At 35.2% G+C, this 16,817-nt stretch overlaps 1 protein-coding gene across 1 annotated transcript in view; it reads left to right on the plus strand.

Annotated features, from left to right (window-relative positions):
- The first annotated feature begins 9,676 nt into the window (after nucleotides 1-9,676).
- The window catches only part of LOC117331650 (cytochrome P450 72A14-like), a 54,409-nt gene continuing 47,268 nt past the window's right edge, over nucleotides 9,677-16,817 (plus strand). The window contains 4 exon segments of the mRNA XM_033890481.1: nucleotides 9,677-9,741; nucleotides 14,865-15,089; nucleotides 15,465-15,544; nucleotides 16,113-16,259. Coding sequence (XP_033746372.1) covers nucleotides 14,976-15,089; nucleotides 15,465-15,544; nucleotides 16,113-16,259 — 341 coding nt within the window. The 5' untranslated portion in view covers nucleotides 9,677-9,741; nucleotides 14,865-14,975.

A 16,817-nucleotide genomic window follows, 5' to 3' on the forward strand; every position in this document is an offset into this window, starting at 1 on the left:
TAAGTGATACAATTTGTTTACAGAAATTAAATTATACCAGAACAAAATCATTCTACATTTAATTTCAATTCTTAAAGGGTAATTACCTAGTTCACCGTAGACCATAAAATTTAGGGTACTACGTTTCAAATTTAAAATACGTTCACAAAATTGCAAAAGAATTTTCTCAATAACATTTTTATTTTTAAAACCCCATATCTCAGCTGAATATAGAAGTAATGGTTGTACAAGAGAATAAAAATCTTTATTTGTAAATCAACTGGTAATGTAATGTTCCTGATCTTTTTATAAACAGCAAACAAAGCATTTTTAGATTATTCAGCTAGTGTACTCATTGCTTTGACAAAAGTGCCATTATAGTTAAATATAACACCAATATATGTAAAAGATTCCAATATTTCCAGCTCCTCATTGCAAAGTGAAAAACGCACGTTTGGAAAAAAAATCGTTTTGAAAATATAACAATTAACTGTGAGCTTCCATTCATTACAATATATTTTAAACATGTTTAATGCAGATTGCAGTCCCTCAGCTGATTTGGACATGATAACTGTGTCATCTGCATATAAAATAAGAAATAACGTTATGTATATCCTAATATCATCACTCAAATGTTGAATAGTTTGAAGACAATTAATATCATTCTCTTCGAGAAAATCTTCTAAATCATTTAGATAGAGTGCAAATGAAAAAGGGGATAAACTTTCGCCTTGTTTTACTCCGACAATCCCTCAATTTCATTGAACATTTTCCTTTTTTTTTTTTTTATATTTTTATTTATTTTTGTCATCTTGACTCTTCTTATTTCATTCTACTTCTTTTCTTGATAATTCATATACTGTCTATATTTAACGTATTTCTATATGTTTTACTTGCATATTTAAGCGCTATTTTATTTGGCACGGATTTACAGTTATCATATTTACGTTTTGCAACGTGAAATTCTTTTCTCTTTTTATGAAAATCATTTCATTTGTAAACTAAGGGCCGAATACCTTCTTTGCTGATGTTTTAAAAATAATTATTTACAACATTATTTATGTGGTTATCCGTGATAATGCTATGCTCTTTTACGACTAAAGTTCTTAACATTTCGACATTAATTGTCCACTTGTATCCTTCTTGTATATATTTATAAAAAAGATTGCTGTTGATCTGCTCTCAATTTAACGTGATCATTACCAATACAGCTGTAAGAATTATCCACTTCATGCAACGAATGGATATTATTCTTGCTATTCAAACAAAATTCAAGTCTACAATGTACATAAGAAAATAAGGGATTAATTCAAAAATATCAAAAAATGAAATAAGTCCAAAAAATTAGATGACAGCAACAACTTATCAATCACACTTGTGTCGTTGCATGCAGTTTTTCCAATTAGTTTGTCTTTTCCAACTCTACCATTCACAATGTACATGTTATTTTGTTTACACAAATTAAGTAATTCATAGCCATACTTTAACTGAACAATGTATGACTTGTTATACATGCTTGTACTGATGAGCTGTAAAGTTCAAGGTTAATAAACAAATAAAAACAAATTGAAAATTACTAACTCTACATTTGCATTGACTTGTCCTCATTAAGGGTTCTAATTTATTAAAATCATACCTTTTCTACATCACTGTGTGCGAACTGAACTGTACGGTTACCGGATGTTGCGATAGCTGAAGCGGTTGAAAATGGCTGCTGATTGCAAAGGTGAGAAGAAAATAACAATTATGTACCGATAAAGAGGGAATTGATACAAAGAAAAAGTTTTGGTACATGTTAAGATATCAATCTTGCCCTGAGACTATCAACATGTCTTTTAACTAAAACCAAACTATCGCAAGGATTAAAAATCACTTGCTCCTCATTGAAAATTCCATCTGAAAGATGTTATTATTTTCATTTATATCCTCTCGTTATGTGTTATGTCTTCTATTTTAGTGATGAAACGAAAGTTTGAACTCCGATTATTGTATATCACCATTCCTACACGATATAATATTATGCAAACTTGCATTTTATGAGAAAAAATACACGGAGTTGAATGCGGGAATATGTACGGGTTGTTATGAAAGCACTGTAAGGGTTGTAGCGATTTATGAAAAATGAACCGTACGAGTAATATCTATTGTGATGGTTATCGATGTATTATAAGTAGTCTGAGCCACACTCTCAATGTAGTTCATTCAATATTAAAAAATGTTTCTAATGAGATTTCTTGTTTACTGCTTCAGATCACGATGGAGTACCGTTGCTATTATTGTGATTTCAAATGGTTGCTGTTTGAAGACGTAATTGAGCACAGTCAAACTTTACATGGACATGAAATACTTAAATTCAAAACTGCAAAACACTCACCAAAATTCAGACCAAAAATTTCCAAATTGTACCAGATGTAGTAGGAAGACAGGGGGAAAAGATAAAAGTAAATAGTGACACCTGTACTATCACATTACAGGAAAGTGATGATGGCGTTGCTTCTCCGTGCAGCAAAGTTCATTGTAGATCTTCTACGCCATTTAAGAATGTCAAGCAGTTATCGTTTGATGCTAACACCTCTGAAGATGAGGATGAAGATGATGAACATGATTTAAGCGCTTTCTTCCAAGAAATTTCTTTTCTTGATTGTGACCAGTCTAAAGATGATTGTACACAGACAGAAGAGAATGACGAGCTGTATATACAGATCACACAGATGCGCACAGGCGTTATTCAAACTTGAAAGGAAAACAACATGACAAATATAACGACCTGTTAAATCGTAAAGCATTACTAGTACCAATGAAAAACATCGCATTTCTTTTGTTTTCTGATGTTGCGGATTGGTACTCCCATGACAATACTCATGCTATGCGGTATTCCGCCGTGGTGAAACAGTTTTGGAGAACAGGAATGAAACTGTTCGAAGGAAAATTCCTGAGATTTATGGGAGGTTGGAAGAATTAGGGTTTAAATCAGAAGCGCAAACCAGTTCACAGGATGGGAAAATAAATTTTGCTGTTCCACATCATTCATGTTTAGAGGATATTGAGCTTTCACAAAAACTAAGAAATGTAAAGCCATGAATATTGCACGAGATGATAGAAATGGCAAAACTGGACGACGTGGAGCAGCACAATACATTCAAACTCTGTATCTACGGTAATAAAATCAACACAGGTGCAATTGATCAGAAAGAAGGCGATGTACATGTATGGGGCTATGAAACAGAACCTACATTGTCACAACGGAAAGATGAACTACAGAGAGACAAAATGCTAAATGAAACATTTGCAAATGTATTGGAATCACTTGATACAAGGGGTGTGACATACCTTTCCGAACTGTTTTCAGAACAGAAGGAGCAAGTTCGCAAGATTGGAAGGGACATATTAAAAATGTTCAGCAAGCGTTTTTGCAAACTGCGAACAGTAAAGGAAAGGAAGGTTGTCACGTTGACCAAGTTACAAACAGCATATGCAGCACCACTGTTACGCTGTACGTACACTACCAGGCCAAAATCTTGGTGCATATACAAATCACAACACACCGTCCAATCACATCGCTATAGACCGTACACAATCCTAGATTTGTTTGTGTTACAACCCGTACAGTCTATGCTAACTTTATTTCGATATTTTGCAAAACGTAGTCAAGACAGAATCATGCTGAATGTCATTGTCAATGCACGAGACGTATATATTTCTACTCAAACAGTCAGAAAGTTATATATTATCCGTGTTTATCTGTAAAATGTGCAAATTTGATACGACAGTCACATCGACAGCTGAGTTTTGATATAAAGGTATCATTTCCCATGTGAATTTTTAACTTATAAATCTACATAATATCAAGAGTTTATTTAGGAGACACCGTAACGCTTGGGTATGTAAAATACATAATATAACTACCTAATTTCAGCTTTAAAACTTATCTTGCTCTCTGCTTTTTACCTTACCGCCTCGCTTCAGCTATCGCAACATCCGGTAGCCGTACAGTTGAGTTCGCACAGAGTGTACATACAATGATAATACAATGATAATACAATGATTATACCAACAGATTCTTTCCCCCACTTTTATAAGATTGATGTGGCGGAATGTATAACATCCCACCAATGTACAGCTTGTCTACCTTAATTCTTGCAGTTTGACCCAATCTAATTAAAATTAGACTTGTAGTTTCCATTCCAGTACAAGATCTAACAATACCCCGTTGAAGATCATCTCAGTATGACCTATGAGCTTCAAATATAAGCCAATGAAAACTGACCAATGACGTCAATAGTCAACCAATGACAAATAGTCTTATACGAGCCTTCGGTTGCGTCTCCTTGGTATTTGAATACGCAAATTTCAAAAACATCATTGGTAGATTATCTTAATGGCCACGATAATGAAGAAAAGTTGCTAATTTCCTGGACGTTACATTGAAAGAAGAACAGAAAAAGTCTTGTCGACAGGACGGATTGTGTTGCCAGCTGGGTTTCGAAAATCGTTACCGTACACGTTATTCCTTTTGATTTTTAATGGTGCTGTTGCTCTGTCTATTTCTTACTAGTATTCTTACCTGTATTAGTGAAGGAAAAGTGTCCGTAATCATACGATTTCTTAGGTATGTTGACCGTGAAGACGTGTTTGCATGTCAGAAGAAATTAAAAGAAAATAAAGCTAAAATTATGATAGTAGAATCAGTGACGAAGAGGCGCCAACAGGTAGTAAATGATAAACTGAGACATGAACGCAAAATTTATTTCTTCTGGACACGTGAGTGGTGGATATTCGTCAAAACATCTGAAGATGTCAGAAAACACCATGGTCACCTCAATTCAAGAACTTATAATTGGCTAACAAACACATATACCATTCTCAAAATGACATTGTATAATAAAAATAAATTAGGCTAAGTTGAACATGTGTGTGTCCTGATACTTATCAGGTAGTATTCACCTTGTCACAGTGAGTGAGTATATGTATATTGAAGCGAGTTTAGGGGTGGGGGGTTGGATATTAGTGTAAAGATCGTGACGGGCATGCTCATTACAACAGCTGATTTTGTTGTTCATTGTACAACCATTATGTAATAGAGATGTATTACGTATAGTTTGTTTCAGCGAGTTAAAAGTATCACATGAAAGCTAGTAGTTTCAGAACGATGGCTGGTCAGGGCACCACACTGTACATTATTCAATTACGGCCGCCATGTTTGCAGCCTTACGTCATAGGCATTCAGCGTCTCAAGACATTGTAATTAATAACGTATCATTATTTAGACATTACCCTTATAAAAGCGGTGATGTTCCAGATTGTTTGAATACATAATACATCCAGCACGTAATAATTCCAGGTTTAAACGCATGCTATTCGCTAAATTCCTGTATTTGATATTTGAGTCATTCCCTCTCGTAACTTTCCAGAGTGAGCTGGGCCAAGTTGTCGCTTCGGGTGCGAATGGAAAAGTAGTTATGTTTGCGATGTGAGATTATTGTAGTAAGAAAGTGGAGAATGCTAATAAGATATTAATAATATTGTTAATATAATATAATTAATTAATAATGTAGTTAACAGATTGTATTTATTGAAAGTTAGTAGCATATTTTTACAATTTACTCCGGAACTATCTGATCGTAGTTCCGCGGAAGATTCTTCCGGGTTGGTGTAAAAAAAAAAGGCTAATTTCGGCATCCATGTTTGCATCTCTGACCATATTTGGAAGAATTTGCAGCTGGTTACAAACATGGCCGCCCGAAAGCGAGCATTTCTTCCAGTGGTTATTAAAATCTAGCCTATGTTTAGGTTTTCGGCTTCAACCACCTCTTGAGGGAGGGCATTCCAGGTATCAGCGATTCTATTGCTGAAAACATTCCGAGCGAAAGGTTTCTTATTTAGGTTTTTGTTGTGTCCTCTTGTTAATTCCGACGCGTCTTGTTTGAAACATGTGCTTAGAAGTACAATCATCTGAAAACATGTCAGTATTTGGTATTATTTATTAAAATTAGGCCTAGTTAATAATCTTTTTAGTTTGGCTACTTGATAACAAAATACAAGCGTAATCAACAGTTCACAGACCCGATCCTATCCGTAAGCCGCCCGATTTTGTTCGATCCTGTACATCGTCTTTTGGTCCGGTGCGCGCAGTGCGTTTATGGGGGGTGAGGACAAAACCCGGAATGCACTCAGGCGTGAAGAGATTTATGTTGATTTATTGTGTTTATTAGGTCATAATTATGTTATTACTGAATGGATTTTTGTTCGGACACCAGCAGTAAAAGGGTTGATTTATCTCCTTTAAACTGGTATAAGTTATATTTAACAGTATCAAAAATTAGAAGTGAAAGTGGTGGCCGGAATGAACCCATATGGAATAAAAATGTCGATATTTACAACTGTTTTCGTTATAATAAATACCCATATCTCAAATATTACTGAACAGATTTTTGTTCGGGAACCACCCAAAAACGGACAATTTAGTACTCTTTTACATGGTATAAACTGTTTGAATACATGTTCGATATTACTTTCAAAAGTGGTGGCCGGCATGAATTGATGTGGTGTGAAAAAATAGCAAAATCGTCAAAGTTACATGTAAGTTTCCATCTTTATTGGTCCATAACTCTTTTATTACTTAACCGATTTCTGTTCGGGACACACTCTAGACAAGATAATTTTATATGCTTTAAGCTGATATAACTTTTATTAATATTCATTACAAATTCGGTGCAAAAGTGGTGGCCGGAATGAACCTAGGTGAAATTCACGGACGCCATTTTGAACAAAAGGTGAATCTAAAAACAACACAAGCTACATGCTAGTTCTTTAACACAAGGGAAGTAACTCGAGCAAGGAAAAATTACCTGTAGAACTTTTAGCCATTTTTTTTTATTCTTTTATTTTCATAGAGTCAGTATATTTTTGCTTTATTCTGAATCTCTAAGATTTGCACACTCTTTGATATGACCAACACAGAAACTGAGCCCGCGGCAGGATTGATCAGGCTACCAGGAAACTGAATATGTATGTGTGTGAGGGTGTATGTATGTCTATCAGAGTACATTCACATTTATAGGAGTTTGTATGGTTTCCTATGTACATGCATTTACCTTTGTAGTTAATGATGATGATATTATGAAGATGATTAGAATGATGATTAATTATTCTGATGAGTATGATGAGATTATGGTGATGATACTATGATGATGAGAGTATGTTGACTTGTATGATGATGTGATTACGATGGTGATGATGAGTATGATGATGCGGATGAGGTTGCTTTTAAGACAATGAAAGATCTTGAGGTTATTCTGATCATGATGATATATAATGGCAAACCATACATTCTGGAACTGATGTGTGTATGTTTGAGGGTGTTTATGTGTGCATGAGGTTATTATCTATTCATGTATTAAAAATGTCTTCAAAAATTAAAAAAAAAAAAAAAAAAGATTTGCACACTCTTTATGTTTCCACGTTTTGCAATGTACCCTACCTGTTCTCCAGTCAAGAAGGTGAAACTACAGATTGAAAAGCTATTTGGTTTTTCCATTTGCATTTATTTGAATCATATACTGGAGCTAAGTTTGTCGACTGAAAACCATTCAAACCAGGAAATTGTTTAGACATTATTGATTGTACTTCATTTATAATATCAGAACAAATCCATTCTTTATTGGAAATTTTAAGTTGATGGCTTTCATTTAAGTTATTTAACCATGGGTTTTGTAGCGACTCTGTGCTATCAGCGACTTTACGTTTTTTAACAAGTTTTACATTATCTTCGCTAATACTGCATGTATCAGAACCTTCTAACTGAAATCTTAATTTCTTTTTGGAACACGTGGTTTCCTTTTTTATATATTGATTTGTTATTTGTGTCTTTATTATTTGTTGAATAGGAGTTTTTGATGGACCTATTTTTTTCGTAGTTTTTGGCGTTTTAGGTGGCGTACTATCTACCATTATTGTATCATTATCTTGATTAAGAGTAACAGAATCAGGTGCCGCAATTACATCCCTATCATAATCGTCGTGTCGTCAAAGTCTTCCTCGTTTGACTGAAGAATTCTAGTTAAATCTTGTAAATAAATAGCTATCTCAGAACTATCTGCGTGATTCTTTTGTAACCAGTATTTAAAGTCTCTTTTAATATGATTCCAGCAGAACAGATTAGTACAATTTGGTAACACCTTTTTAATTGCATTAGAAACACCCTTTTCTCTATCTGTTATAATTGAAATATTCTTTTTCAAAAGTTTTGGAACTTTTTCACAAAGATAATCAAACAATCGCTCATGACATTTTTGAAATTTCCTTTCATGTACCAAAAATGCTAATGGAATGTTAGGTTTGTTTTCAAAAAGGATATGCTGGAAAAGGACTGGTGTCACATAAAAATCACTTAGATTAAAAGTTGTGTCAGACCCTAAACACATTGTTACTGAGCTATCGTCTAAATCTAACAATTGGTTAAAAACCCAAAAAATTTCTGGTAAACCAAGAATAGTTACTAAGTCAGGATACACTTAATCTCGTGGACAAACCCATCCAAGTGATGAGCAAGTAAAACCAAATTATAGATTTCATCCCTAGTAAGCTGTTTAGTTTCTCTTACCTTTTCTGCGGCATACTCGATTTGTCTTACATTCCTAGCATTAAGAACCCCTATATACTCGCCACTTTCTACGTTGCTATTTGTACACTGTCTATCGACAATTTCTGAAGGGGACGAACCATTTTCTGACATTTTCTTGATATCATTTAGCACAATTATATTCATCAAGGTGTGAACGAGCCGCCCGTTACCTGGTCCTGGTGACCGGTGTACCGTGTAGGCCTATTTGTTGTTTTAGTATAGACGTAGTGTGCTATCGGCTTGGACATACTTGTAAAATGGCGTCCGTGAATTTCACCTAGGTTCATTCCGGCCACCACTTTTGCACCGAATTTGTAATGAATATTAATAAAAGTTATATCAGCTTAAAGCATATAAAATTATCTTGTCTAGAGTGTGTCCCGAACAGAAATCGGTTAAGTAATAAAAGAGTTATGGACCAATAAAGATGGAAATTTACATGTAACTTTGACGATTTTGCTATTTTTTCACACCACATCAATTCATTCCGGCCACCACTTTTGAAAGTAATATCGAACATGTATTCAAACAGTTTATACCATGTGAAAGAGTACTAAATTTTCCGTTTTCGGGTGGTTCCCGAACAAAAATCTGTTCAGTAATATTTGAGATATGGGTATTTATTATAACGAAAACAGCTGTAAATATCGACATTTTTATTCCATATGGGTTCATTCCGGCCACCACTTTTACTTCTAAATTTTGATACTGTTAAATATAACTTATACCAGTTTAAAGGGGATAAATCAACCCTTTTACTGCTGGTATCCGAACAAAAATCCATTCAGTAATAACAGAATTATGACCTAATAAACACAATAAATCAACATAAATCTCTTCACGCCTGAGTGCATTCCGGGTTTTGTACTCGCCCGTTTATGGGAAAATACTCAATAATTCATATAATTTTGTTAAAATTATGCCATAATGTTTTAAATATGCTCGTTTAAAATCAACTCAATACATAAGCATAGCCGAGACGGTCCGATTCTACTCCGATCCTTCCCGATTCTGCCCGATCCTGCCCGTTTATGCCCGATACTGTGAATCGTCTAACCGCTGGTGGGTTTTGGGGTTTTGACAGGTAAACAAAACGTGTGTGTGACCTCGATCATTGATCTGGGATGTAGAAGTTGGATGTAAGTTAGGTGTGTTTATCAGCTGTTTATTGGTATACTATAGACCTATACTTTTCAGTCCAATATTTCTATGAAGGTACCGATTGATGGTTTATACTTGAACCTGGACGTTAAGTAGACATGAACGTATCAAGAGGATACCAAGCAATGTTGATAAGGGTTATCGGATAGAAAAACATGACATTTAATATGAATGAAGGCAAAGCCTTAGAAGAGCGCAGCTATGACAGTCAGTAATCACCCACCGTAACATGTAGACTATCACATTTTCAGATTTTAGACTTTTTTTTTGAGGGGGGGGGGTGGGGGGGGGGGGGGGGGGGGGGGGGGGGGGGGGGGGGGGTGGGTGTTAATTTAAAAGAATGACACACAAGAAATGCTACAAACTAGGCCAAAATATTAACAGGTGATTATACACCCCTTTTTAAAAAATCTAAATCTAAACATGTAAACACATTGTAACATAAACTATGTATTACAAGTAAACATCTATTCATGAAAGTATATATGAAAATTCCTTAGACAATATGTCTACAGAAAATTGAAATCCCATAGCCCAAGTCATTTTTCCATAGACCCATTTTGTAAACATATTGTTGAAAGTAGCATAACTGTCACGCAAACGCTTGCATCATCCAGTAATAACACGCTATTATGGGTTAAAAAAAACTCTATTTTAAGCTCTGATTTCATATCATTTGTCAGAAAATATTGGAATGTTGTTTACATGAATTGTAATGTATGTCAGGACTCAAACTTTTCATAGCCATTTGGGCCAACACTAAGAAATTTTATATAGACTGACCAGGTTTTCTATAGCCTCTGGCCATCGGACCACCTTTACTTTCGAACACTAACAGAAATAAGACAGAATTGTTTATTGCTTGTATGTGAATTTCATTGTCTTTACTTTGCATTGTTGGATTCCAAATGATCGTGCACTTAATAATGGCACCAGTATTCTACTGCCATATTTCTTTGCTACCAACAACGTAAAAGGGCAGACGATACAACAATATTTTCATGATATATATAACAGGAAAGCGAATTTAGTGCCTCCACAAGGGGTTAAACCCGCGACCCTCTGCTTACTGCTCCGTCGCTCTACCGACTGACTTAATGGAAATTCCCCCACCTGAAATCACTATGTACCCTATTTACAATTAAAACCTGCCTCACTATTCCTCACTTTTCAAACGAGTTCGCCCCGAACACACATTAACCCAGGTTTTATCCCCAACGAAGCCTCTCATTTTCATATACATTGTAGCTTGCACTTGGAGTGGTCAACCGATGTAACAGAAAAGCAAGTAGTGTGCCTCCACCGTCATCGAACCGCGACCCCAGGCTTTACTGTTACTGGACAGCCGCTTTACAGACTGAGCTAAAGCGAACTAGCGCGAAGCTAGAAGGCAACCGTATCACTATATCAACTAGTTACAATAAAACTTGCGACGTATACTTGTATTCTTTTATTTTGTGCATGTGTTAGGTTTTGTTTTTGTTTTTAGGTTAAAGCATGGACATATATAAGTATGTATATCTAGTCCGTGGTTGAAGTAACAAGAAGCAAAATTACTCGCTTAGACTATCATTTGAGATATATTATAAACATGTATGTTTTTTTTTAATCTGAAGGTGAGTGCATATTGGATAAGTAATGAAAAAAGGGCTTAATTTTCCACATAAAGAAACAAATTACAAAGTCTGTTTTCTCCTGTGAATGTTTAGTATACTTAACGTCCTCACTGTATACTAAAACAATGAGAACTATAATGTGGAAGTTTGTAATTGAACATCACATAGATTTTGGAAAGTTAGACTAATACAAACAGAATGGAATCTCCTCATTCACATAAATGCTTTGATACACACTGTACATTATACTATGATAACTTATCCTTTCTTTTTCACGATGCCTTGTTAATCATAATATCCAGTAATTTAAGTTCAAGGTGTAAAGAGATCGACACAGTCAGATTTTTTTAAAATTATGAGCTGTATTTTATTATTTAAATACAAGTTTTGATAAAATTTTATGAAAAAAAATTGCAGCAACTACTGCAGTTAATACAGTCTATACCCACTAAGAAAATACAGAAGATATTGAATTGTTTCCTGTAAAATATCACATATTTCAGACATCTGGAAAACGAAAAACTCTTAAAATATATGCGCTGAGAAAGCGCGGGAATCCATGGCATAATCTTTGACGTTGAATTCTTATGACGTCACGCTTGACGACAATACAGCACTATTCTGAATGGGGTGTTCAACTCAGTAATATTTCAGGGTTTTCGGTTGTAACTTAGAAAGTTGAGCTTATAATGCTGTTATCCAATAATAATACAATTAAAAACAGTTCTATATCATGAACATATGAAGCAAAATAACCTCTTATTCTACTCTCGCATCCAATATTGATCAGCACCGAAACTGGGAAGGTTCCGATTCAGGTAACCAAAGAAATCATGAGCTCAAGCCAATCAAATTTGCCAGACAAAAGAAAAATAGAAATGGTAACTTTTAAATGAATCAGGCCTTTGACATGGGTTGTGTGAATATTTCAAGAATTAAGTGATTTGAACTATATTTCAGTTATTTGTTTCCACGAGAGAGAAATCATTCAGATCTCGTCGTGTAGGGAACGAGATTTCAAACATGGCTGCCTCTACTGGAGGCGCGCGACTTTTCCCGCGGGACACAATTTCAAAGTTGAAGGGGTATATATATAGAATTGATTGGAAATATAGCTTATACACGTGTTGTCTTAAAGAGAGCTTCGCTCTCGCGCCCTTTGGGCGCGATGAGCTGCGCTCTTATAATCAAATTGAAAATATATAAAAGATATAGAAATCTACAAGGTATTTATCATAATTTCGTAGTTATGATTTAATCATATCTACTAAATTATAGTTCTTCCAAAATAATGGCCTTATATGACTTTGTTTCACAGTATTTAATCATTTAAAACAGTGAAATATTTTCAATATAAATGCTATGTACTGTCTTCTGCATCTACATTTGTAGCTTATGATTATATATGGTATGTGAAAATTGGTTGAATATTGATGAAATGAGATGAATTCAAAGTTTGTGTAAAATACAGGTTAAAACCATGTAATGTAGGAGATTACATTTAAAATCCAGGTCATGTGGGAGAACACAGGTAAAATCCAGGTCATGTGGGAGAACACGGGTAAAATCCAGGTCATGTGGGAGAACACGGGTAAAATCCAGGTCATGTACGAACACGGGTAAAATCCAGGTCATGTGGGAGAACACAGGTAAAATCCAGGTCATGTGGGAGAACACGGGTAAAATCCAGGTCATGTGGGAGAACACAGGTAAAATCCATCTAGGTCATGTGGGAGAACACAGGTAAAATCCAGGTCATGTGGGAGAACACGGGTAAAATCCAGGTCATGTGGGGATGGGAGAACGGTAAAATCCAGGTCATGTGTCAGAACGGTAAAATCCAGGTTAGGTATATGAAGCAGTAACCGCCATTTTGGATAAAAGTGGTATTTTTCAAAAAAACGAACTATATGAATCGGTTCGGTTCTGCTGGTACATGCATTCCATTATGAGTACAGCAGATTCTTACCGCGACAACTGTCACAATTTTCAAACCCGATAAAGGAACGCATAGATAGTAGCAGAAATGCCCCACTTGCCACCTAAAACAAAGTTGGCAAAACAAAACATTACCATTTGAGAATTTTAGAAAAGTATTTACTTGGAGGTAAAACAGCGACTTCCTAATGATCGCAATATAACAAATTACTGCAATCGTTATTTGGAGAACCTTTTACATCCCATTTTGTTTCATTGCAAAGGGTACAACCTACCTTTTTCACATCATGATCCTCATTGAATTTTGCTGTTTTACCAAACATGGGTGCCGCCATCTTTTGTGTCGTGTGATCAAAGGTAGTCCAAAATGGTTACTACTAGACTAGTTTATATATAGTTACCTGACGTAGTTTTTCTACTCTCCACTAGCTAGGCTTCGCTTCAAAAAAGTAATATACTGGTATAGAAATTTTCTCAAATTGATTATGTAGAAAGTATATATAGTGTCTATGGAAAGTTTTTCAAGAAGTATAAAATATAGGCGGTGGTTACAACTATACTAATTCAAGTTGACAATGTTGGATACATTTTAAATTTTGTGAAAATTTTGCATGTGACATATTGGTATAAAAAAGTGAATATATACACTGTAAATTGTTATAGTTGATTTTCAAATTTACATTAGCCTGTGGAATTTTTCTACCATTTCGTTAGGGTACCCTCTTCACTCCAATTGATGTTATACAAGGAGGTCCACTGTGACTATGGGTTGATAAACCTGGTAATGGTTAATCATTTATGTGAGGACATTTTGACTGGGGTCTGACATTTGCCCCTGGGGAAGGGATAACCTTTACTATAGTTTATCACATTTTGGACTATCATTTGTTGAATTTCCATGGGAATTAAGTTTATGCTTAGTAAATTGATTACAATTATCGGCATGGCATGACAGTTTTATAGTATGCCATTGTTGGCCCTGATTAACGTACCCCAAGGGGCTGATGAGTGGGACCATAAAGGGTCTAATTAACCGAAATTTCAAAAATCTTCTTTTCAAGGCCCAGACATACACTGTAGTAAAATCAGATACTCTTCATAGATGTAAGGGTCCTTAGGTGCTTTACCAAAATTGTGAATTTCATGATCCTGGGGAAGGTATAAACTTAACTGTAGTTTATATCAAGAAATTATTATATGTTTGACTATCTTTTGTTCAATTTCTATTAGAACTAATTCTAACTGATGGTTAGAATGAACAGTTTTGTATGCCAATTTGATATGGTATGTAAATGTTGGCGTAACTGACCCTAGGGGCTGATGAACAGGGTCAAAAAGGGTCAAATTAATTGAAATATTTCAAAATTCATGTGACTGATAAGACCCATGGGCTTATTGTTTCAAATGTCACTTTTTAAAGGTCATAATTTTGTCCAAATACTTTACTAATTAATGCCTCCTCCAGTATTTAACTACTTTGACTTTTTTATTATCATTTATTTATAAATCTCATTTTATATAAACTTTTATTTCAATTTTCATTTCAGGTTCTTTAGCTGGACACAACTTGAAGATACTGGGGTTTATGGTACAAATTAACCATACCCAAGGTACAATATAGTGTAGCTTAAGGAACCCAAGTATACACTTCATCAGATATGGCATATTTTTCTGTTTCCTGGAGGGACGTGGTACTGTATGTCGGCCTTGCTGTCTTCTCCTGGTATATGTACAAAATCCTCATCAAGCCCCTCCTGTCTCCTCTCAGGAAGGTAACACCAACACATATTTGGAAAACAATATCAGAATAATTCATTTAGAAAGATGATAGTACATTGGGTTTATATTGTCGGAAAAGTTTCCCACTTAATACCATTTCAGCACAATATTGCACCAAAATATGCATCACATATTTCACTGTCAGTTTCATCATGAATTATGGTAAAAATATATTACAAAGTACTTCTACAAAAAAGAACTACATATAATTGTGTTTATTCTCGGACGTCAAACGAGATTGAATGAAAAAAAAAAAAATAGTTCTTATCATTTACATGTAATTTTTTACTAGCTGAGTGGATTTTTTTATTTCCTATTCTATTTGTTTGACAGCAGGTAAAATGGTTTTTCATTTCTCACCCTTACAGATACCTGGAACTCCCTATGTACCATTTTTTGGTAACATGCTGGAGGCTCGCAAATATGAGGCCATGACCAACTGTATAAGGTTAAGTATACCTTTACTTCAGCTTACCTAGATAAAGGGTTGGGATGTATGTATGCTTTAGTTATAGTTTACAATAATTGCGAAGCATGTGATATCAACTTATATTAAGAGGGTGTACCGACACCTTATCACTAGCCCTCCACCTCTGGGTCGTGAGTTCGAAACCAGTGTGGGGCAGTTGCCTGGCACTGATCGTAGGGCAGTTGTTTTTCTCCGGGTACTCCGGCTTTCCTCCACCTCAAAAACCCGGCACGTCTTTAAATGACTCCAGCTGTTAAAAGGATGGTACGTTAAACAAAATAAAACTTATATTAATGTTGGCCCGGATGGAAGTGTTTTTCCACTCTGCCACCAGACCCCCTAAGGGTTGGGATTCCTTGGTCAAACCCTCAAAGCAGGGGAAATTCTAATAGTGTACTCCAAGGCATAAAAGGGTATGTGAATGATAGGGTGCTGGGCAAATTTATGATTCTGTAGGTTTCATGGACCATAATCAAAACCTTTTGCAAAAATGGTTTAACTTTGTATAAGATGAACTTTCTATTATTATCATTTTTGGGTCCTACAGGTGGATGAAAAAGCTGGACTCCAAGATTATTCGATTTTATTTCTTCGGAGGACAGGAGAGAGTTTTGGTGGCAGATCCTGAGATTTTCCAGCATATCCTCATCACCAACAGTAAATACTATGACAGAGTTGGAGACTTGTCTAGTGGGTATGTTTGTCACTAACAGTATATACTATGACAGAGTTGGACACTTGTCTAGTGAGTATGTTTGTCACTAACAGTAAATACTATGACAGAGTTGGACACTTGTCTAGTGAGTATGTTTGTCACTAACAGTAAATACTATGACAGAGTTGGAGACTTGTCTAGTGAGTATGTTTGTCACTAACAGTAAATACTATGACAGAGTTGGAGACTTGTCTAGTGGGTATGTTTGTCACTAACAGTAAATACTATGACAGAGTTGGAGACTTGTCTAGTGAGTATGTTTGTCACTAACAGTAAATACTATGACAGAGTTGGACACTTGTCTAGTGGGTATGTTTGTCACTAACAGTAAATACTATGACAGAGTTGGACACTTGTCTAGTGGGTATGTTTGTCACTAACAGTAAATACTATGACAGAGTTGGAGACTTGTCTAGTGAGTATGTTTGTCACTAACAGTAAATACTATGACAGAGTTGGACACTTATCTAGTGGGTATGTTTGTCACTAACAGTAAATACTATGACAGGGTTGGAGACTTGTCTAGTGGGTATGTTT

This window comes from Pecten maximus, chromosome 1 (assembly GCF_902652985.1).
Source record: "Pecten maximus chromosome 1, xPecMax1.1, whole genome shotgun sequence".
Classification (NCBI taxonomy): Eukaryota; Metazoa; Mollusca; class Bivalvia; order Pectinida; family Pectinidae; genus Pecten; species Pecten maximus.